We start from the raw sequence: 24,026 nt of genomic DNA, 5'->3' as shown, positions 1-24,026 counted from the left end.
TTTGGGGAGGATTATGTGAAATAAAATAGGCAATGCTTTTAGCCTGGTACCTGGCCCAGAGGGACAGTGCTTGGCTCACTCAAAAGAGCCCGACTTGTGCTCTAGGGTGAAGTGGAGGTTTTTGTTCACATAAACAAAGAGGATCCATCTTTTTTCATCTACTTGCCGACTAAAAGCACTGCTTGCCCAGCCACTTGCATTGTTTTGATTAATCATTTTGCTACTGAGATTTCCCCATGTCTTGTTGTTCAAGACCAACGTGAATGATTTACCACTACTGGTCACTTGCATTCCATAGAAATGCTGGACCATGTGTCATCGTCCTTCAGTGTCTAGTATTTCAGTTTGCCCATCAACCTTTTTAAAATTTTTAAAAAATGTTTATTTATTATGTTTGGGAGAGAAAGACAGACAGAGCATGAGTGGAGGAGGGGCAGAGAGAGAGGGAGACATAGAATCCAAAGCAGGCTCCAGACTGAGCTGTCAGTACAGAGTCTGATGCGGGGCTCAAACTCACGAACCAGGAGATCATGACCTGAGCCGAAGTCAGACGCTTAAACGGCTGAGCCACCCAGGCGTCCCTGCCCATTGGCTTTATATATTTTATTGCTGTCCTCCAAATAACAGCTGCTTAATATAACCACCACCATCATCTTCTACTTCCTTAAGTTGTTTTGGAAAGAATACTATTTAAGTATATAAACAAATAGCGTCTTAAGTTTTGTAAATGTAATATATTCTCTTGTTAAACCTTTATAACTCTTACAGGTAGAAAAGCTGATCTTTTATATCAATTTTTTTTTAATGAGAAAATTGAGGGCCCCTGGGTAGCTCAGTTGGTTAGACAGCTGACTCTTGATTTTGGCTCAGGTCATGACCTCGTGGTTTGTGGGATCAGCCCTGCTTCGGGTTCTTTCTCTCTCCCCCTCTCTCTACCCCAGCTCTCTCTCAAAATAAAGAAACTTTAAAACAATTAAAAAAATTAATGAAACGAGAAAAATGATGTTGAAAGTAGTTACATGATAAATACAACACTTTGTTGTATCCTGATTGATGAAGATGTCACGTAACTATATCCTCCACAGGTATATATCTTGGCTTATATTGGCCATATTCTAGGAGTTGGTTGTTTATCATCTGATAATGACATACAAAAAATTTTAGTCAATATATTCAGTCTGTGGTAGTCACTATTTTATCCTAAAGAAAAGTCACTATTATACCTTTGAATATACTTAAAACGTGGCATGAAGTTATATTGTCAAAATCTATATTGGTTTCCTGTTGGTTTGCTTGATTTAACACTCAATTTTGTTAGTTTGCTGTCTTCAATATACTATACTGAGAAGCTTGAAGAACTAACGATTTGAACAAGCCCTTTGCTACTCATGATGCGCTTTTATTTTTTACTTTTTTTAAAATTTATTTTCTTTTAATTTTTAAAAACATTTCTTTATTTTAGAGAGAGAGGGAGGGTGAGAACGAGTGGGGGAGGGGCAGAGAGAGAGGGAAACAGAATCCCAAGCAGGCTCTGCACTGCAAAGTTAGACAACATGGGTCTCAAATCCACAAACTATGAATGACCTGAGCTGAAGTCAGACACTGAACCCACTGAACCACCTAGGCACCCTTGAGTTTATTTATTTTCAGGTAATCTCTACACCCAGCAAGGGGCTTGAACTTACAACCCTAAGATCAAGAATCACATACTCTTCTGATTGAGCCAGTTAGGGACCCTGATGCACTTTTTTTCTTTTAAGTTTATTTATTTTGAGAAAGAGAGAGTGCAAGCAAGGAAGGGGCAGAGAGAGGGAGAGACAGAATCCCAAGCAGGCACCTCATTGTCAGCGCAGAGCCTGATGTGGGGTTGGAACTCATGAACTGCAAGATCATGACCTGAGCCGAGATCAAGAGTCAGACGCTTAACTGACTGAACCTCCCAGGCACCCCTAAAGATTTATTTTTCTTTCTTTAATGTTTATTTATTTTTGAGAGAGAGAGAGAGAGAGAGAGCAAGTGTGGGAGGGGCAGAGAGAGAGAGAGACAGAGGATCCAAGTGGCCCAATGTGGGGCTCCAATCAGGAACTCTGAGATCATGACCTGAGGACTAAGTCAGGCTCAACTAACTGAGCCACCCAGGCATCACTTGATACATTTTTGTATCATGAATCCAAACTCCTTAATTTCACTGATTTTGTGGAGCGACGTACAAATACAGCCCAGTAATGTAGTACTATGTTTCCAATCACCAAATGGGCAAACAATCTTTCGTCTGAAGAACTACTGTATACTATTGCTTGTTATAAAATGCATGCATAATTAGGCAGGCAGGGAATTTTCCAGACTGACTTGTAAAACTAAGACAAATTATGCATTAATATCAAATCTCTGAGAGTACAACTGCCTAAACCCAGAGAAGTAAAATGCAGCAGAATGCCCCATAGTTCGTTTGTGGCAAGTTGTATATGCTCTAGATTTGGTATTTTGGCTCTACTTGTATTCCAGAGTGTATCTATACTTTCTTTTTGGTTCACTTCACAGAGAGTACAGTGATTTCCATTTATAACAGCTACATATGACAAGGAAGTGCTTAAACAGGTCTCAGTGCACATGTGCAAGAGACAACACTAAACTGTTTCTGTCTTCTGAATTCAGCGGGAGATGAAGTGAGAACTTTTTTCTCCGTGTTTCATTTCTGTGTCTGTGCTATGTTAGCCTGGTATTCCACCACATATAATTTTTTTTTTTTTTTTTTAACAGAGCACAGATTTCATGAGTTTGTGGCTTTTAAAAAAAAAAAATCCTGGATGGTATCGCAGATGAAAGTGATCCCCATTACTTTTTAAATATCACTTTGCAAAATAAAAATGCAACCATTTTTGAGATTTATTTTGAAACATCCTAAAACCCCAGGAATGTTTGGTGATAGAAACCCATATGGATTAAGCAATTTAGAGATTTGGAGTAAATAGGCACCACTCGGCGGTGGGTTTGGTAAAGAGAAAGCATTTCAGCACATGTTCTGCCACAAAGTATTTGGGAGTCTTAAGTCCGAGCTTCAGAATTCCTTCTGAAAAGGACAAAAGAGAGACTTCCTGTCATTTTGATTGGTTTCTGCATGTGGGACCAATATGGGCAATGCAAAGTTTAAACAGATGCAAATGGTGAGGGGTGGCGGCAAAGCCTTGCCTTGTTTTACATATTTCTCCACATCCAAATCGAAGTCAGTCTCTCCTAGGAACTTCCACGGCGGACTTCCACTAAATTACAGCACGCTTGAATGGTTTATTTCACCAATATTTGCTTATGGAAATAAAGGGGAGTGACGGGGGAGGGGGAAGGAGAGGAGTGGAGGAGGGGTTTGAGACCGAGGGAGGCTCGACCACAGCACCAGTAACCTTGTCTGATGTGATCATTAACCTTTCTGGAAAATGCAGCTGGCAGTTCTCTGAGGCTCGTCATTAGAATGTGAGGAAAGCCACACAGATATTGCCCAGACTATTCAAAGATTGTTTGGTTTACACTGAGAGCTATTGCTCCGCTTCCGTGCGGCAGAAAAATGAGGTTGCAACAATTCTTTTGTGTATTTTTTATTTTTGTGATGAGTCTTCTTCTTATCAACGGACAGAGACCAGGTAGGACTTTGGTACATTTGTACCGAGCAACTTGTTTATGCCTCTTTGGGTTCGTGGGTCTGAGCATGATTACGTCCTGTTGAAAATCACTTAGGTGTGCTTAGAGGTATTGGGGGTAAATGGGTTGGTTGGCTTTCGGAAGTATGTCATCTATCCTTTTAGGTCTATTATTTGTATATTTTTAAAAGTTGATGGATTTTAAAATGATAAATATTTTGCCACTGTTTTTCTAAATTCAGAGAAAATTGATTACTAAGTTATTTTAGATATGTTGTCCTTACAAGTAAAAAGAAATAGAACCGTTTGTTCTACTGATTACAGAGGTTAACAAACGTACAGATTTTGGGGTAAAATACAAACTCCAAAGCAGTTTATTGGAAGAACATATTGCTGACTAGAGTGGGGCATCGTTAACAACTTGATTTAACAACATGAACACCATGTGACAAAATACAGATAAAATCTTGTAACAGGTTATTATAGCTTTTATTTTTGGTTATATAATTCGATGTCTCGCTTAAAAAATAAAAGTTTTAGTATTATTGTGCTTATAGAGCCAAAAATGTGAAAAATATTTATGGTCAAGGTAATATTAATTTACTTGACACATTTTTCAAAGATAGTATCTGTTGTGGTTTTAACCAACAGGAATTTAGTAAGTAGAGTTATTCTAATGTGCTTTTACTTCAAAACCAAATATCTAAGATTTCAAAGCACTGACATGTGTAAAAAAAAAAAAAAAGTTTTCTTATTCAAGAAAGAGCAAACCCAAATTTAAATAGCAAGGTGGTAATATCCATTCCGAATATGTTAGATTGTTTGGGTGGTAATGTACTTCTCCATTTAGAGCAGACAATGGTGCATAACTGGTTAAAAATTCAGTCTCTGCCTTTTAGTTAAACAGAAGTTTGATCACTGAGGTTATTTCGGATGACGTCCCCTGGTTTGCCCTTTTACATAAATAAGAGAAAATTTCCAAGTCAGCAATTCAGAAAGCAGTTGACCCCTTCTTCCAATTTATAGCAATTGCTAATCAAACTGTTCTGAACCACAGAATACCTTGGACAATGTTCTTGTAAAATACCTGTGATTAACTCACTACATAAGATGAAAGATCCAGAAGCATTTAGGAAGAAGGCCTGTAGAAGGAGGAGGTTATGACTGCTACATCCTGCTATTAACATGAACTGTTAGGAAAATGCTTTTGGTTTTTGCGTCACGTTAATTTGTACGTCACAATCACATCGGAACAAGTAGCAAATACTCACAATTTAGTTTGGATCCAAAATATTCCCTTACATTCTCCAGATTAAATAACAGTTCATTTTCTGAAAAATGCTCCTAATATTTCCTTTTTTTTTTTCCCCCTCAGCTAATTTGGCATTGAGAAGAAAATTGCACAGACACAACTGCCTTCAGAGGAGATGTATGCCACTCCATTCACGGGTGCCCTTCCCCTGAGGTATTTCTGATAGGAAATTGTTTTACTGAATTTAGGCAATGTTCCAGATGAGATATATCAAAGAAAGTTTATTTATATTTTGTAATATGTGATAATACTTTTAAGGTGATATCAGTTCGAGGGATGCATACTAACAAATGAAACAGTGAATAATATTGTAGGAAAATCTTGATAATTTTTGATTCTGAGAGATAGTTGTATGGGTATTAATACTACTGTTTGTGTTTAACACTTTCATAATTAAAAAATCACATACCAGGAGAACATAATTTTGAGAGTATCTTTAAACATGTGTTTTGAAAAACACTGAATAGCTCTGTATGTTCTCCAGAACAAGCACATTTCCCACCAAGACCACTGAATCCTTGAAAGCATTTGGACATATTTGTCCAACGACACCATGCAAATGACATCCTATCCTTGATATTCTAATAATGTATTAAAATAGTTTATTTTTCTTGACAATATATCTTTTAATGCATAAAATCAATTTAATATTAATAGCATGGCAGTTTTCCAGCCTTACTCATAGAATTGGTCTTGATAGTTGTTGCATCTTTAAGGGTAAATTCTGAATAGAATTTTGCTCCTCTCCCCTCTTTTTTTTTTTCCACATTCACTGAAAGGCCAGTGATATTCTACCACCACCACCATTAACACTGCTTGAATCAATTAACTTCAAACACTGCCCAAGTTTGTATTTCTTCATACTAAAAAATAAATGACTTGGCGTTGTAATTATTTTAAGCTCTTTAATTCTTGTAAAACATCTCATCCTTGAAAAAAATGCCATAGAAATATCCCTCAGCTGGTTAACATACACAGGCAATTGTTAAATTAGCTTATTCAGTTGGTCTGTAGACTGTAGTGTTTATGGCACTATTCATTCATTCAGAGGAAAGAATGGTTGCCATGCCTATTGTTTAATACATGCTTTTCAGACCTGGTGAACGTCCTGTAGTAACACAGTAAATGAAGGAAGAGCAATTCAGTAATCACTTGTCAAGCAGACTAAGACAAAAAGCCAAATTCTCTACACCTGTATCTGTAACAAATGAACCTTTGCTATCAAAATATGAAAAATAGCTTTGGTGGAGACATCCAGAAAGATACAGTAAGAAATTCCTGAGAAGCCAATTAATAGGGACTAAAACATGCTTTAAAAGGATTTTCTATGCTAACAAATCCTTTGGCGTGTGTCACTAATGCATTTCAGTCTCATATACAAATAGTGGTAAAATCTGTGCTTAGGAGGAGAGGAGAAGTTCAAGACTTTCCCAGCACTCCCCCACAAATAACAAAGAGGAGAGGAGGAGGTTCACAGTAGCAAGAGAATTCCTGCATATATAGGGAAAGATACCTTGCATAACGCAAATAAAAGCCCTCAGTTAGCCACAGGTTGTATCAGCTTTCTCCACAAACCACTTGCCATAAAAGCTAGGGTTGCAAATAAACAAGATAAAGTAATGAAATTTGAATTCTCAAAGTTAAGGAAAATTTTGATCTATAAACCAAATTTATAAACCAAAGGGAAATTTAAATACAAGCCACGTAAACCACTTACTAACAGCAATCCTTTACAAAATTTGGCTGATAGAGCTGTAAAGAACTGCTTAGGTTACGGCATCCATTTTGTCCGTGTTTAGACTAGTCCTACATTCCAGTTACATGTTCTTTGAAGAATGTATAAAACTCCCATTTTTTAATCCAGAGATAGCGTAAGAGCCAATGCAGGATAAATATTAAGATAATTTTTCAAGATCTTGCTTAATGAGTACTATAATAATGGGGTGCCTGGGCGGCTCAGTCGGTTGAGCGTCCGAATTCGGCTCAGGTCATGATCTCACGGTTTGTGGGTTCGAGCCCTGCGTTGGGCTCTGTGCTGACAGATCGGAGCCTGGAGCCTGCTTCGGATTCTGTGTCTCATTCTCTCTCTGCCCCTCCCCAACTTGTGCCCTGTCTCTCTCTGTCTCTTAAAAATAACTAAAAATGTAAAAAAAAAAAACTTTAAAAAATGAGTGCTATTATAACAAATGCTACCTTCAAATATGAAAGCATAGTTCTCATTGTCCTAAAGTTTCCATATTTTTTAGTATGTCCTGCAACATAACTTGAGAACCAAGTAAATCACTATAGACTTAAGTAGCAGCACTTTAAGGCAGAACCTCCCTTTTATTTATCCCCCTCTGTTTTCTGCATGTGTTGTTTGTTTATTATTTCGTTATTTACTTACTATTTTTTATATTTTGTGTAAGCTCTATGCCCAACGTGGGGCTTGAATTCACGACCCCAAGATCAAGAGTTGCCTGCTCTACTGACTGAGCCAGCCAGGCGTCCCTGTTTTCTGTATGTTTTAGATAAAAATCACACATTTGATTTGATTCAGTCAGGGACATGTAAGACTGTAAAAGGATAGGTAAAGTAAGCAGTTAACTTTGGAAATTTTCCAGATTAACCTTTTAAAGTAGTTTAGACTTTTAGCTCCTATAATCGGAATGCACTATTATTATCTTTACTTTGTCAATTTCACCAGCTCCTGGAGTCCTCTCAGTGACATTTCATAACTTGCACAATTGAGTAATTAAATTTTTTTAATGTCTTATTATTTAATTTTTGAGAGAGAGAGACAAACAGAGCATGAGCAGGGGAGGGACAGAGAGAGAGACACACACACAGAATCTGAAGCAGGTTCCAGGCTCTGAGCTGTCAGCACAGAGCCCGATGCGTGGGTCAAACCCACAAACTGAGATCATGACCTGAGCCAAAGTCAGATGCTTAACCGACTGCGCCACCTAGGCGCCCCCAATTGAGTTAATTAAATAGAAAAATCTGTGGGGCGCCTGGGTGGCGCAGTCGGTTAAGCGTCCGACTTCAGCCAGGTCACGATCTCGCGGTCCGTGAGTTCGAGCCCGCGTCGGGCTCTGGGCTGATGGCTCAGAGCCTGGAGCCTGTTTCCGATTCTGTGTCTCCCTCTCTCTCTGCCCCTCCCCTGTTCATGCTCTGTCTCTCTCTGTCCCCAAAATAAATAAACGTTAAAAAAAAAAAATAGAAAAATCTGTGCTGTGTAAAATTCATTCTCTTGAGAATTATTTTTTCTTGCTGAAGTATGTTGGCATCACATTCAGTCCTAAGTGAATTAGAGTTGAGGAAAACAAGAGAAAGGGTGTCAGGAAATCAACTTTGCAGGTTAATGTGAGAGCTTTAGAGTGGAAAATGAGGTAGGTAGGACCTTTAGATTCTAATGATTTTCCTCTTCCAAGCATAAAATCTACATACATACATACTCTAGCTTTCTTTCTTTTTTTTTTTTTTTTAAGTAATCCCTGGGAGCCTGGTTGGCTCAGTCAGTTAAGCGACTTGGTTTCAGCTCAGGTTGTGATCTCATGGTTCCTGAGTTCGAGCCCCACATCTGGCTATGTTCTGGCAGCATGGAACCTGCTTGGGTTTCTCCCTTTCTCTCTCTCTCTGTTCCTCCCCCACTCATGCTCTCTCTCTCTCTCTCTCTCTCAAAATAAATAAATAAACTTTTAAAAAAATATATAAATAATCTCTAGCCCAACATGGGGCTCAAACTCACAACCCCAAGATCAAGAGTTAGATGCTCCACTGAGCCAGCGAAGTGCTCCTATCTAGCTTTTTAGTAATAATTGTGGCATGTGTTCATGGTGTAAAACCTTTTCCTAACAGTATGAAAGAATATAAAGTCAAAGCTGAGTCTCCCAGTCATTTCCCCGAGGCAATGGCTATGAAAAGGTTTTGGTAAAGGTACATTTTAAAAATATTTATTTATTTTGAGAGAGAGAAAATGCAAGCAGGGGAGGGACAGAGAGAGAGAGGGAGAGAGAGAATCCCAAACAGAGAGGGAGAGAGAGAATCTGCGCTGACAGCACAGAGCCTGACAGGGGTCTTGATCTCATGAACTGTGAGATCGTGACCTAAGCCGAGATCAACAGTCAGACACTTAACCGACCGAGCCACCCAGGCACCCTGGTAAAGGTACATTCTAATACATTATTTTAAGTTGAGACAAGCTAATACTCTCGTATCACTCTTGGTGACCATTCAAAATGTTAAGTACTTCTAGTTCTCTATTTCCTGCCTTATTCTTACCCCCTCAAAGTTACGGGCTTCTGACTCCTTTGACCAAATCTCTAGCCATGCCTGCCAACTCTTTCTGCAATTGTCCTGTTTATTGTCTTGGCCCTGCTCACTCCGTGCTGCCTCTTGGGCTGAACTGAAAGCCAACTGTCTTCAGCACAGAATCTCTACTTTTGTGGAGCACTTTATCGACAATGTTAGCAAGATTTGCTGGGAAAAGCTTCCTTTAAGTTTTCAACTTAATTTTCTTAGTAATGCATACACCCAACTTGGGGCTTAAACTCAAAACCCCAAGATCAAGAGTCACTCTTCCAACTGAGCCAGCCAGGCGCCCCTGGGAAAAACTCTTCAGCTTACTCTTAGGTACCTCTGACTCCCGTTCAGCTCTATTTAAACCTCTAGTTTCCTTGAACTTCTTAACCTTTTCCAACTAACAACAAGAGATTTCTCTTCCCAGAGATAATGGAGATCTTCAAGCTTTAAAATCAGACTCTGCCCTCAAGCTACAAACATTTACATCTGCTATACTTCTATTTTCCCCTTGGAGTCTTTTATTAAGAGGTTCCTCTCCTGGGTATGCTTAATCTCTCTACATCTCAAGAAACTGATCTAACCGTTACTCGCTTTCTACAGATTGTTCAATATATCAAAGCTGATCTATTTCACCTTTTAAAATGAGGAAAACAGGTGCACCACTGACTCCACGGTGGTCTTTAGTGACTAGCCCATGTTCTTCTCTACATAGCCAAATTTCTTAAAAAGATGGCTATTTCCTTTCCTCCCATCTACTTCAATACAGTGCTCCCACTACATTCAGGGAAAGATCCCCAGTGACTTTCTTTTCAATCCAGTGAACACATTTTGGTTCTGGTCTCAGCTATCTTGCTATAGGTCAAATAGTGAATGGATTTTCCCTGGTTTCAATGCTCCTTTTTGATTACTAATCTCTGAAACAAATCACTATTCCTTTCAGGACGTGTATAGGGTGTCCAGTTGCCTACTTGGAATCACCTTAGCTGTTCTAAGTCACTTCAAGTTCATGTCTGCAGTGCATTTGCAAATCTCTAGCATGGCTTCTGCACAGCTTATCACTGTAACTCAGTTCTCTGTTCCAATATCATGGTTGTCATCAGGAAGAACTTCCCTGATCCTTTATTTTATTTTTTTTTAATTTTTTTTTCAACGTTTTTTATTTATTTTTGGGACAGAGAGAGACAGAGCATGAACGGGGGAGGGGCAGAGAGAGAGGGAGACACAGAATCGGAAATAGGCTCCAGGCTCCGAGCCATCAGCCCAGAGCCTGACGCGGGGCTCGAACTCACGGACCGCGAGATCGTGACCTGGTTGAAGTCGGACGCCCAACCGATTGCGCCACCCAGGCGCCCCCCTGATCCTTTATTTTAAAGAGCAATACCAAAGTAAACTCTTACTATAAAAAAGCAGTACCTCATTCTACCCAAGATACTCCTATTTCCCTTTTCCTGGTTTGTTTCACTCCGTAACACCTAGTGCCATCTGACATAACATATATTTACCTTGTTATTGTTTAGTTAGTATCTGCCTCTCTTCATTAGAATGTAATTTCCATAAAAAACAGGGACTTTGTTTTGATCACAGCTATATGCCCAGTGATTCTAATAAGCTCCACAGAAATATCTGATGAATGAATGCATACTTAAAAGTAAACTCTTCAATTCTTCCCACTCAGGTATTTCTCCTGTGTTCTGAGAATTTGGAGAATTGTAGAGCTATCATATATTAGATGTTTGTTATGTATCAAGCACTGTGCTATGAAATATACAATTTACTGTCGCACTGTAGATTTTTGAGCTGGTGCCCTATATTCAGTTCTATTTGGTTTCCCAGGTCATTGCAATTAATGTACGATATACATTTATAGGGTCAGTCATTTCCCAGGTCAGTCATTTCTACCTTGAAATATTTTTAAAAATCTGCTCCCTCCTTTTCATCTCTGTTACCATTATCTTAGTACCTGTTACATCTATCCAGCATGACTTCAACTCCTTAACTAATCACTGCTCCAGTTCTGATTCTGGAAAATCCATTTTTTCTTTTATCACCTGATCTTTCTAAAGTGTAAATCCTATCATGTCACATCTTGATTAAAATTCTTAACTATCCCTGTAGCCTTCAGGATGGTGAGAACTCCCATAATTTAACAAACAACACTTTACAAAATATACCTCTCCAGCATCATCTGTCATCTCCTCTCTCCTTCCCTCTTCTAAAGGGGATAAGAAAGAATCAAGACTGGCTTGCATGGATTCAAGCTCTGACCACAAGCTCGTTCAGTGGTCATTGGTAAGTCACTTGTCCCCTCTAAGCCTCCCTCCACTTCCAGACATTTAAGATGAAGCTAGTAATGGTATTAATTTTGCCCTACCTACCATACCTCGCACATGGTAACTGCTAAATCGACAGTAGCTAGAGTTACTATTATTATTATTTTAATGTTTATTTACCTTTGAGAAAGAGAGAGAGCGCAAGGGAGGGAGGGGCAGAGAGACAGCGAGACAGAAGATCTGAAGCAGGCTCTGTGCTAACAGAGAGCCTGATGCAAATCTCCAGCTCACAAACCAAACCGAGAGATCATGACCTGAACTGTTCAGATGCATAACTGACTGAGCCACCCAGGTGCCCCTAGAATTATTATTATTAACGTTGCTTTAAAATTAGTCTATTCTTCACCTCTTGGTGAACTCTCAAGGTATACGTCTGCCTGCAATGGCCTTTCTTTACTCTTTTCCTCGCTAATTTTTTTTTAAGATTTATTTATTTAAATAATCTCTACCCTCAATGTGGGGCTCGAACTCACAACCCTGAGATCAAGATTCGCATGCTCTACTAAGCCAGCCAGGCACCCCTTTTCTTCACTATTCATCCTTCAAGAAACCTTTCCTGAGTGTAATACAAATTGTATTAGATGTCTACATTTTGCTCTCAACCTATTTGAGTAATTCTGTCAAAGTACTTGACTCACTGCACCTTGTTAACTGGCAGACTCCTCCCTTCCTTCCTCCACATGGTGTAAATTCCCTGAAGGCAGAATGTGGGTGTTCTGACATTGTTAAATTAAAATTTGTTAAAGCGGAGCACCTAGTACAGAACAGAACAATGAGCCAGGTAAGCCTTAGTTCAAAAGCTGACCTAAGATAAATTGAAATAGAGATGTTTATCACTCCTGGGTCCTGGAGGAAGTACACAGCCTGCCTAGAGGGGCCACGTGGGGCGGGGCGGGGGTCAAGGGAGAATGCAGACCTAGAGCACATGCCTTATTAGGGACTGTGGGTGGAGTGCTTTTGGGTTCCTGGGCTGGGGCCTCATTGATCAATTCAAACCAAAAGAGCAGGGGGGGTTGGATGGGGGATGGAGGTGGAGGGTGGCCCCACGAGGTTCTTATCTAAGGGGTACTTAAGATAATACAGGCCCTGGGAGGCAAGGGAGATTTGATCACAAGGGCTGTTGGGGAAGTGATATCAGAAGCTTGTATTTGCTTGTGACTCTGTGGCTGCTATCCATATGAGCCTGCGGGAGGGGCTTAAGTGTCCCGGCAAGGCCCCTTCAGGCCACTTAGCCACACAAAATGGATGCCGAGAAGCAGTAGCAGGGAGTGGCTCGGTTAACCTCTCAACAGTGGGTTGTATTGATCTTTGTAACATTAGCTGATGAAAAAGTGTCCCGAATACAGCAGGCACTCCATAAATGTTGCTGAGAGAAATGAAATGAAACTTTTAGTTATTATCTTAGCATTTAAGACTTACCTATAATGAGACCCAACACACATTTTCAGGAAATAACTGAACAGTAACTGCCAGACTGAATTCTGATTTTCTATCTCTGTGCTGGAAGTGTTTCTACTCCTCCTAGGAATTGTTTCCCTCATCTCATTAAGTTCAAAACCTTCCCCTCCCAAAGGGATCTCTTCCAAATTCCATTTTCTTTTTTTTTTTTTAATTTTTTTTAACGTTTGTTTATTTTTTGAGACAGAGAGAGACAGAGCATGAACAAGGGAGGGTCAGAGAGATAGGGAGACACAGAATCCAAAACAGTCTCCAGGCTCTGAGCTGTCGGCACAGAGCCCGATGTGGGGCTGGAACTCACAGACCGCCAGATACGACCTGAGCTGAGGTCAAACGCTCAACCAACTGAGCCACCCAGGCGCCCCACAAATTCCATTTTCTTTAAAATGAGGCCCACACCCTCATCCACTTAGCTTAAAATTACCTTCCACTCTCTCAACAATTACAGCATTTTTATAAGTATTATTTTCAAAGCTATCATATTCTACTGTATTTTGCCAGATTTTTATCAGTATTGGAATGTCAGCTCCTTGAAAGGCAAGATCTGGCCCCTAAACCTTAGAGTATAAACCTTTATAATGTGTGAATGGCCCTAAATGTAGGGGATTTCTGCGTGGATGATGACATATGTAGGATCTCTTGAAACTAAATGAAAATCTTAAAAAAAATTTTTTTTAAACCTAAATGAAATATAGAAAATTACTGTTTTCTCAGTTAATTATAGTCCATTGTCCAGAAACCATGCTCCGAGAAAATCCCTAATGTTGCTTAGTGATAAAATAAAACTTTTCTGTAAAAATCATGCCTTAATGGTAATATATTAAAAAAATATAATACATATTGAACATATAAATCTAGAAACTGTAGTTATGTTATAGATGATGTATTATAATAAATATTCCCCTACCAAAATGTGTATATGATAGACTAAAGCCTAATTTCAGAGTTTTTTTTTCACTTTGGGAACCGATTTATTGTTACAAAGTATATAATAATTATTTCTGCAGATATGTACTTAAAGTACTCTATCATGTTCAGACATCTAAAATATCTTTGTAACACATCTTTTGCCTTAATTTGTTCTCAGAGATGTATTCAATTAGTGATCTACTGATATCTGGTGAACTTTATTATTACATACCAGTAACATTTGAAAAATATTATTCTTCGATAACAGCAAGTGAGTACTTGTTGCTATTTGGGTGACGAGAACAAAATCACTTACTGTTAACTATTGCGATACATTTCACCCTTGGATGTATTTTTTTTTTTTTTTTTTACTTTTTTTTTTTTTTTATAGTGGTGTATTGAGGCGCCTGGATGGCTTAGTTGGTTAAGTGTCCGACTCTTGATTTTGGCTCAGGTCATGATCTCACGGTTCGTGAGTTCAAGCCATTTGAGCCCAGTTGCTACAGAGGTTATGGTTTGACTTCCTGCTTTGGTTGCTGTAGAGTTTGTGGTTCAGAGTTCTATTTTAACATATGGCCATTGTCCATTTGTGTGTTCAGTCTCTCAGTTCCAAACTTATTTCATCTCCAGTTCACACCACCCAAGTGTATTACTGTCTGCCTTGCACCAGCCTCCTCATATCTACTTTTGCTTCTCTTTTATCCATTCTTCATATTATCGCTTCATACCATCCTTTAGCAATTTTTTTAAATAATATTTTTTAATATTTATTTGAGAGAGAGAGAGAGCGAGCAAGTAGGGTGGGGCAAAGAGAGAGGGAGAAAGAATCTTAAGCAGGCTGCAAGCTCGCCACCCCATAAAAATGGACTCATACATCTTAGCAGGTACTCCCCATTTCTCCCCAGCTTTCTAATCCCACACAGCTACTAACCTATTTTTTCTTCTTTTTTTTTTAAATTTTTTTAGCGTTTATTTAGTTTTAAGAGACAGAGATAGAACGTGGGGGATGCAGGGAGAGAGGGAGACACAGAATCTGAAGCAGGCTCCAGGCTCTGAGCTGTCAGCACAGAGCCCAACACAGAGCCCGACACGGGGCTCGAACTCACGAACTGTGAGATCATGACCTGAGCCAAAGTCGGATGCTCAACCGACTGAGCCACCCAGGCACCCCTAACCTACTTTCATCTTACAGATTTGCTTACAGCTCTGGACATTTTATATGCTTTTATATATATAATTTTTTCTTTTGTGATTGGCTTATTTCATTTAGCCTAATGTTTGCAAGACCCATCCATATAGTATCAGTATCAGTACTCCATTCTTTTTAATGATTAAATAAAATTCCATTCTATAGAAAAATCACATTTTGTTTATTTTCACTATGTGGTTATTAGGAATAATTCTGTTCTGAACATTTGTTTATAATTTTTTTTTTAAGTTTATTTAGTTTGAGACAGAGCACAAGCAGGGGAGAAGCAGAGAGAGGGACGGGGAGAGAGAATCTCAAGCAGCCTCTCTACTGTTAGTACAGAGCCTGCTTCAGATCCTCTGTCTCTTTCTCTCCCCCTCCCCTGCTCACGCTCTCTCTCTCAAAAATTAATAAACATTAAAATTGTTGTTGTTTGAGAGGCACCTGGGTGGCTCAGTCAGTTAAGCATCCAACTCTTGATTTTGACTCAGGTCATGATCTCATGGTTCATGAGTCTGAGCCCCATGTTTGAGCCCCATGTTGGGCTCTGCACTTTTAGTGCAGATTGGGAGTCTGTCTCCCTCTTTCTCTGCCCCTCCTCTGTTCAAAACTATATAAAACAAGGGTGCCTGGGTGTCTCAGTGGATTAAGCGTCCAGCTCTTGGTTTCAAATCAGGTCATGATCTCACGGATGGGGAGTTCAAGCCCCATACAGGGCTCTGTGCTGACAGCACAGAACTTGCTTGGGATTCTGTCTCCCTCTCTCTCTTCCCCTTCCCTGCTCGCTCTCTATCTCATTCTTTCAAAAATAAATAAGCATTTAAAAATAAATAAAACATTAAAAAAATTTTGTTTGAACATATGCTTTCGATTCTCTAGAGTATATACTTAAGAGTGAAATTGCTGGTTATATGGTTATTCTATGTTTAACTTATTGAAGAACTGCCAAACTGTTTTCCATAGTGGCTGCAGCATTTTGCATTTTACATTCCTACCAGGAGTATATAAGTGTTCCAATTTTTCTGCATCCTCACCAACACTTTTTATTATAACCTTCCTAGAGGTTGGTACGGTAGTCCCCCCTCGTCCACGATTTTGCTGCCCGTGGTTTCAGTTACTTGTAGTCAGCTGTGTTTCAGAAGCAGATGATCCTCCTTCTGACCTATCTTCAGGTCAACAGTTGCGTAACACGATATCCTAATGCCTACATCATTCACCACACTTCATCTCATCACATAGACATTTTATCATCCCACGTTGCCACAAGAAAGGGTGAGTATAGTATAATTAGATATTTTGAGAGAAAGAGAGACCACATTCACATAACTTTTATTACAGCTTATTATTATAATTGTTCTATTTTGTTACTAGTTCTTGTTAATCTCTTACTGTGCCTAATTTATAAACTAAATTTTATCACAGATATGTGTGAATAGGAAAAAACATCGTATATACAGGATTTGGTGCTATCCATGGTTTCGGGTATTCACTGGGGGGTCTTGGAATGTATCCTTTGGGATAAGAGGAGAGTACTGGATCTATCTCATGGTGATTTTGATTTGCATTTCCCTAATGACTAATGATGTTGAGAATCTTTTCATGTGCTTACTGGCCACTTGTCTATCTTTGGAGAAACGTCTCTTTAAATCCATTGCCCGTTTTTCAACTGGCTTGTATTTTTTATTGTTGAGTTGTAGGAATTCTTTATATTTTGAATACAAGGCCCATATGAGAAATGTGATTTGCAATTATTTTCTTCCATTCTATGGGTTGTCTTTTCACTTTCTGGGTGTTCTCCTTGAACACAAAAATTGTTAGTTTTGTTACAATCCAGTTTGTCTATTTTTCCTTTGGTTGCTTGTACTTTAGGCATCAAATTGGCTAATCCAAGGTTACAAATATAATTTACACATATATTTTCTGTAAAAGTTATCTAGTTTTACACTTACATTTATGGCTCTGATCCCTTTATTTTTTTTTAATTCTTATTTTTATTTATTTAAGTAAACTCTACCCCAACGTGGGGCTCAAACTCACTGTTCCAAGATCAAGAGTTGCATGCTTTGTGGACTGGCCCAGCCATGTGTCTCTTATGGTGCATTTTGAGTTAAATTTTATTCATAGTGTGAGGACAGGAGTTCCAGCCTCCTTTTTGTGTAGCTATCCAAATCTAGCACCATTTGTTGAAAACACTGTTCTTTTCCCCTATTTAATTATGTGGGCACTGTTGTTGAAAATTAATTGTCCATAAATGCCAAGGTTTATTTTTGGACTCTGAGTTCTATTTCATTGATCTAAATGCCATTTCTTGTGCTAATACTGTACTGTCCTGATTATTGTAGTATTATGGCAAGTTTTTAAAAGGCATGTGTGAGCCCTCCAAATTTGTAGTTCTTTAAGATTTTTGGTCATGCTGATTCCCTTGAATTTCTATATGAATTTTAAGATCTGCTTGTCAATTTCTGCAAAGAGCTAGCTGGAATTTGGAATTTGCATAGGGACTGTGTTCAATCTGTTAATCAATATGGGAAATATTGCCATTTGACAATGAAGTTTTCCAGTTCAAAAACATGGGGCGTATTTCCATTTAGTCAGGTTTTTTCCAGCAATGTTTTGTAGTTTTTAGAATATAGTTTTACACTTACTTAGTTTAATTTATTCCTAAGTGTTTTATTCTTTTGATGCTATTGTGAATGGAATTTTAATTTTTTTTTTTTAATTTTTTTTTTCAACGTTTATTTATTTTTGGGACAGAGAGAGACAGAGCATGAACGGGGCAGGGGCAGAGAGAGAGGGAGACACAGAATCGGTAACAGGCTCCAGGCTCTGAGCCATCAGCCCAGAGCCTGACGCGGGGCTCGAACTCACGGACCGCGAGATGGTGACCTGGCTGAAGTCGGACGCTTAACCGACTGCGCCACCGAGGCGCCCCTGGAATTTTAATTTTATTTTTGAATTGTTCATTGCTAATGTATAGAAATACAATTTAATTTTTCTGTATTGATCCTATCTCTTGTAAACTTAGTGAAATTATTAATTCTCATAGGTTTTTTTCATTCATTCTCATAGTTTTTAGTAGATCTGCTATGTATAAGCTCATGTCATCAGCAAATAGATACTTTTACTTCTTTCTTTCTTTTTCTTTTTTTTTTTTTTTTTAGGTTTTATTTTTAAGTAATCTCTACACCCAACATGGGGCTTGAACTCACAACTCTGAGATCAAGAGTCACAGGCTCTACCGACTGAAGCCATACAGAAGCCCCTGCTTCTTCTTTGCTAATCTGGATGTCTTTTATTTCTTTTCCTTGCCTAATTGCCCTAATTAGAATCTCTAGTACAATGTTGTATAGAAGTGGTGAGAACAGACATCTTTGTCTTAATCCTGATTGTAGATGGAAAGCATTCATTCTTTTACCATTAAGTATGTTAACTGTGGGTCTTTGTATCTGTCCTTTATTAGGTTGAAGAAGTTCCCTTTTATTCTTAGTTTGCTGAGAGTTTTTATGGTGAAGGAGGACTGTATTTGTTGAGATTATGGTGCATTTTGTCCTTTATTCTATTGAAATCATGTGTCATATTAAATATTAAATGTTTGGAAGAAAACATATTAAGTGTTTGGTAAAATTCACCAGCAAAGCCATCTGGCCTAGGGCTTTTCTTTGTGGGAAATTTTTTAAAAATTGCTGATGTAATTTTTATTTGTTATAAGCCTATTCAGGTCTTTTATTTCTGGGGTGCCTGGCTGGCTCAGTCAGTAGAGCTTGTGACTCTTGACCTTGGGGTTGTAAGCTCGAGCCCCATGTTGTGTATAGAGCTTACTTAAAAAATTTTTTTTTTTTTTAATTTCTTCTTGAACAATTTTGGCAGCTTGTGTCTTTCTAGGAATTTGTTCGTTTCATCTAAAATATCTAATTTTTTGGCACACAGTCTTTCAGAATATTTCCTTATAATCTTTTAAAACATTTTCTGTAATGTCAATCAGCAGTAATGCTTTCTATTTCATTTCTGAGTTTAGGATTTTCAGTCTTTATTCTTGGTCAGTCTAGGTAGGGTTTATCAATTTTGTTGATCTTTTCAAGGGACAAACTTTGGGTATGTTCTTTTTCTTTATAGTTTTTCATTTATTTCTGCTCTCATCCTTACTTTATTCTTTATTCTGCTTGCTTTACGTGAGGCTTGAACTCACCACCCCCGAAATCAGTAGTTGCTGGATTTACTGATTGAGCCAGCCAAGCATATTTTAAACATGGATACCTAGTGGTTAATTGCTCTCTAGAAAAGCTACACCACTGGGGCACCTGGGTGGCTCAGTTGGTTCAGCTCAGGTCATGATCTCAGTTGGTGGGTTCAAGCCCCACATCGGGCTCTGTGCTGACAGCTCAGAGCCTGGAGCCTGTTTTGGATTCTGTCTGTCTCTCTCTCTCTGTTTCTCTCACTCTCACTCTCTATCTCAAAAATAAATAAACGTTAAAAAAAATGGAGGGGGCACGGGGGTGGCTCAATTGGTTAAGCATCTTACTTTGGCTCAGGTCATGATTTCATGGTGTGAGTTCGATCCCTGCACTGGGGTCTGTGCTGACAGCTTGGAGCCTGGAGCCTGCTTCGGAATCTGTTGTCTCCCTCTCTCTCTGCCCCTCTCCTGCTTGCACTCTGTCTCTGTATCTGTCTTTCTGTCTCTCTGTCTCTCTCTCGCAAAAATAAATAAGCATTAAAAAGAATTTAAAAAAAAAGAAAAAGAAAAGCTACACCACCTTGCATTTTCAATAGCGGGTTGTGAGAATGCTTATTCCCCACACTTTTGCCAACACTGGGTGTTATTAATGTTTTTAATCTTTGCTAATCTGATAAGCAAAATACCCATCTTATTTTTATGTTCAAAATTTAGGCAGTCTGAGGTGATTTCTAGAAGAGGCATACCTGCATCTTTTCACTGCTGAATTATTTTTGCCATCCCATCATGACTGTCAGGAAAGGGAAACGTTAAGTAGATGGAAGCTTCCAAAAATGAAGCAAAGGGCTGCCTTCACGTCTTCGGGAGGGAGACGAAACAAATTGCTTAGGAAACCTTGATACCAGTGATTGTCTTCTTGTAAAACACCCATTTTCTCTTAAAAAAAAAAAGTTAATATGTTGCTCTACCATATAGTTAAAACTTATTGCTAAGTACGAATTATTAAATAGTTTCACAACATTAAAGGATTCCTAGGGACCATTTTATCTGTTAAAATACCTCAAATTAAGATATTGGTTCTGGGGGCGCCTGGCTGGTTCAGTTGGTGGAGCGTGTGACTCTTGGTCTTGGGGTTGTGAGTTCAAGCCCCAGGTGGAGTGTGGAGCCTACTTGATAAAAGATATTGGCTCTGGTATGTTTTTGTTGACCTCCAAATTAAACTATCTTAGCCGGTATAAATATCAGGAATCAAAATCCAAAATATTAAGGAAAATAAACTATCTTAGCTGGTATAAATATCAGGAATCAAAATCCAAAAATATTAAGAAAATTGAGCAAATAGGTGAAAAATAATTTAGTGAAAAAATCTCTTTAATAACATGAATTCAGGCCTTTGAAGAAATACGGGTGCTATTTTCATATTGAAAGCTAAGAAAATACAAAGTTGCTTTCAGCACTGAAAAACCTTGTTAAGTTTTTAAAACTCATTATCTATTAAAAAAATTAAGCATGGGTAAATTAGTCTGCTGGATAGCATTTCTTTTTATAATGTGTTTCTTTCTTGTTTATCTCCCCGATATAGATCTTAAGCTAACTTCACCTGGTCTGCCAGAAGAGGAGTGAATAAAAGATACCCACCCACACCATAGTGTGATTGCTTAGAAGCTCCTGTACAAAAAGGAATCATTTGAAAGCACCTGCGATGGTTTCTTAGTTTTACAGGATTCTCTTTTTCCTGGTTTCTCTTTAGAGGGGAAAATAACATAAATTCAAAAACAATTCCAATCCGAAGCACAGTTATTTGCTTATATAACAAAATCTCTCATCTTTTTCTGTATATTACTATTCTTAGTTGAGTTAAAAAGAAATATACTTTTTAATGTCTTAGAACTCTGTAATAATCAAAAGTACAAGAATTAAAATTTTTCTTTCATATTCCTCTAATTCTCCAAAATTAAAATAAGTGTTTATATGTTTGAGTGATTTTTTCCAAAAATGCTAAATCTGAAATAAAATGCATTGGTCATTTGGCTTTACAGAATAGGGATAAATTAATTGGTTCATCGATTCTTTATATAGAGAGACTAAGAAAGAAGCTACCGACTGCTACCAATTTTAAATTATAGGCTTTAATGCTTATGAAAGTATTTTTTATTTTAAATAATATTCATAAAGTCGTAAAGAAAGTTTTAAAAACTAACTGAAATGATCATTTCTGAATCTATTTCTCATTATGTAATTATAAGAAGCCAATGTTTGATTTCCTTTGAAGTTCTGTTAGATCTTTCCAAGTTGTTAGATACACTCTTAATTTGTATTCATTGAAAAGATCACTCAATTCCATAAGGTTTTTATTTTATTGTAAGTTAATTCCAGGTATGAAATTTACAAATTCTTTTCTTGATTAGAAATTTTGCTTTGTAAACATTATAGAGTAGGAGAAGCCATAAGCCATTAACCCTTATTTTGCTAAAATAAATTTGGGATTGGTATACTCTAAAGAATTTGAGACAGAAATTCTGAAATCACAGTTTGTCTCCCTTTCACAGTTTATTAATGGCATCTTTTGGGATGAAAAGTGTTTATAGAAAGAACTGTAACTAACTTTAAACACTAAAGATGTTTTATGAAATGTGTTACCTCATTTAAATTGGATATTTTGGGGAAATTCTTTTTTAAAAAAATTTCTTTTGGGGGAGCCTGGGTGGCTCAGTCAGTTAAGGGTCCAACTTCAGCTCAGGTCATAATCTTGCTGTCTGTGAGTTCCAGCCCTGCGTGGGACTTTGTACTGACAACTCAGAGCCTAGAGCCTGCTTCAGATTCTGTGTCTCCCTCTCTTTTTGTTCCTCCCTTGCTCACACTCTGTTTCTCTCTCTCTCAAAAATAAATAAACATTAAAAAAAATTTTTTTTTTAAAATACAGAATTTTTAAAAATTCTTTTAAATTAATTAATCTCTACCCCCAACGTGGGGCTGGAACTCACAACCCAAAGATCAAGAGTCACATGTTCCACCAACTTAGCCAAGCACCCTTAATTTTGGGGAAATTATAAATGCTTTTCTGGATAAATCGTGATTCCTTTACACAAGTGCATTTTGATAGAACATAAGCTATTATCAGTTATATTTATTTTTAAAACATATACTTGTTCATATACTTTGTGCAAAAAAAGAAAAGCAATACTTTATACAGTTAAAATGTGTCTCATTGAATACAAGCCAATACTATTTCAAGTACAGACTGACATTCACAAAGTTAAAAACCAACCATACCATTGTAATGTAATTAAATGGTTGTAGATAACTGCTCATACAACTGCAGTGAGTTTTCAATAAAACAATCGAGTGTCTACTTGTCCTTATTCTGTATAAGAAATGTTCAAAGTGTTGAGCACAGCATGGTAGAAATCGTTCTGATACTTTTCTTTATTTCCATTGTTTGTTCCTTGATAAATACCTTGCCACTACAGTTTTTTACTTAATTCAGGATTATCAAAGTAAGGGCAAAATTTCTCTCAACATCTACAAAAACCCAGCAATAAAATCTGAAAAAAATCAGGTATGCTGAAAGTGGCATACAAGAACGAATCCATGACAATGGAACCAAATTTATTCACCGGTGAGATGGAAGCGGAAACAGAGGAATGTCAAAGATGTACACGGGTTGTTTTGTTGTTTCTAGAGAAAGTGAGAGGGAGTGTGCACGTGGTTATGAGTGGGGGAGGGGCAGAGGGAGCACGAATCTTAAGCAGTCTCCACGCCCAGCACAGAGCCTGATGGGGGAAGTTGGGGGGAGGGGAATCTCAATCTTGATCTCAAAACTGGAAACACGACCTGAGCCAAAGTCAAGAGTTAGCCACTTAACCAACTGAGCCACCCAGGTGCCCCAAAGATGTAGGCTTTAAACTTTTCCTATGATTTCGTGTTTGTTTTATTATTTTTCTATTAAAAGTTTTTTGTAATTTCTAATCTTTTCAGAAACTGAAGGAAAACGGATTTTACATAGTTTAATCAAGATGGTTAAGGGTTGGGGTGTTTGGGTGGCTCAGTCAGGTAAGTGGCCAACTTCAGCTCAGGTCATTATCTCACAGTTGACCAGTTCAAGCCTTACATGGGACTCTGCCTCGGATCCTCGGTCTCCTTCCTCTGCCCCTCCCCCACTTGTTCCATCATGCTCTCTCAAAAATAAACGTCAAAAAAAACAAAGATAGTTAAGGGGATCAGAAGTAATGGTGCCAGCCCAATTTGGAACCATGAAGTAAGTCAATGAAGGGAGCAGATGGAGAGTGATGAAGCAAATAAGAATTGGAAATGCTGATCCCTCTCTCTTGGTTCAGTTCCTTCCAAACTCTGAAGTCAGTGCAGTCTTTGGTCTCATTTCTGCACTATTTTTACTCCTTCAAAGGGCCAGGACTAGAATATGTGGACACAAAATTTAAGGGTGTGCTCAAAACCTCACTGATCAAGATAAGTAACATTTTAGCACCATTTTTGAAAAAAAAAATTAGCACCACCAAAAATGCATAATGAGCAAAATATCAAATTTTTAGATAAAGACAGAACTGACTGAGCCTTGTTAGAGCCTGAGGCAAAGGGAAAAAATTAGTAAGTTTAATCTGGTAACAAGAACCTTGTTTTAGCACATTGGAGCCTGAGTTCCAGGCTTTGTTTCTTCTCCTCATTCTCACTTCCCAAAATGACTTCACTCCCTAAACTCTAGATCTGTATCCCATTTTCTGTT

At 38.1% G+C, this 24,026-nt stretch overlaps 1 protein-coding gene across 3 annotated transcripts; it reads left to right on the top strand.

Annotated features, from left to right (window-relative positions):
* Positions 1-3,361: 3,361 nt before the first annotated feature.
* On the top strand, positions 3,362-22,635 carry APELA (apelin receptor early endogenous ligand). 3 transcript variants are annotated; one of them, XR_015250141.1, is made up of 4 exons: positions 3,362-3,635; positions 5,008-5,097; positions 11,447-11,517; positions 16,287-16,786. XR_015250141.1 is itself a non-coding variant. In XM_025922423.2 (3 exons), exons 1-2 carry the CDS (start codon positions 3,560-3,562, stop codon positions 5,094-5,096), a joined length of 165 nt encoding a protein of 54 aa, XP_025778208.1. In that variant the 5' UTR covers positions 3,373-3,559; the 3' UTR covers position 5,097; positions 20,868-22,635. The 3 variants fall into 3 exon arrangements, 1 of the variants encoding a protein (XP_025778208.1); XR_015250140.1 differs by lacking the exon at positions 16,287-16,786 and adding an exon at positions 20,868-22,635 and having other exon boundaries at positions 3,363-3,635; XM_025922423.2 differs by lacking the exons at positions 11,447-11,517; positions 16,287-16,786 and adding an exon at positions 20,868-22,635 and having other exon boundaries at positions 3,373-3,635.
* Positions 22,636-24,026: the final 1,391 nt, after the last annotated feature.

Source organism: Puma concolor, chromosome B1 (assembly GCF_028749965.1).
Source record: "Puma concolor isolate L17-30 chromosome B1, mPumCon1.1.hap2, whole genome shotgun sequence".
Taxonomy (NCBI): domain Eukaryota; kingdom Metazoa; phylum Chordata; class Mammalia; order Carnivora; family Felidae; genus Puma; species Puma concolor.
The sequence above is the reverse complement of the archived record's forward strand: the minus strand, read 5'-3'. Positions and strand labels throughout refer to the sequence as shown.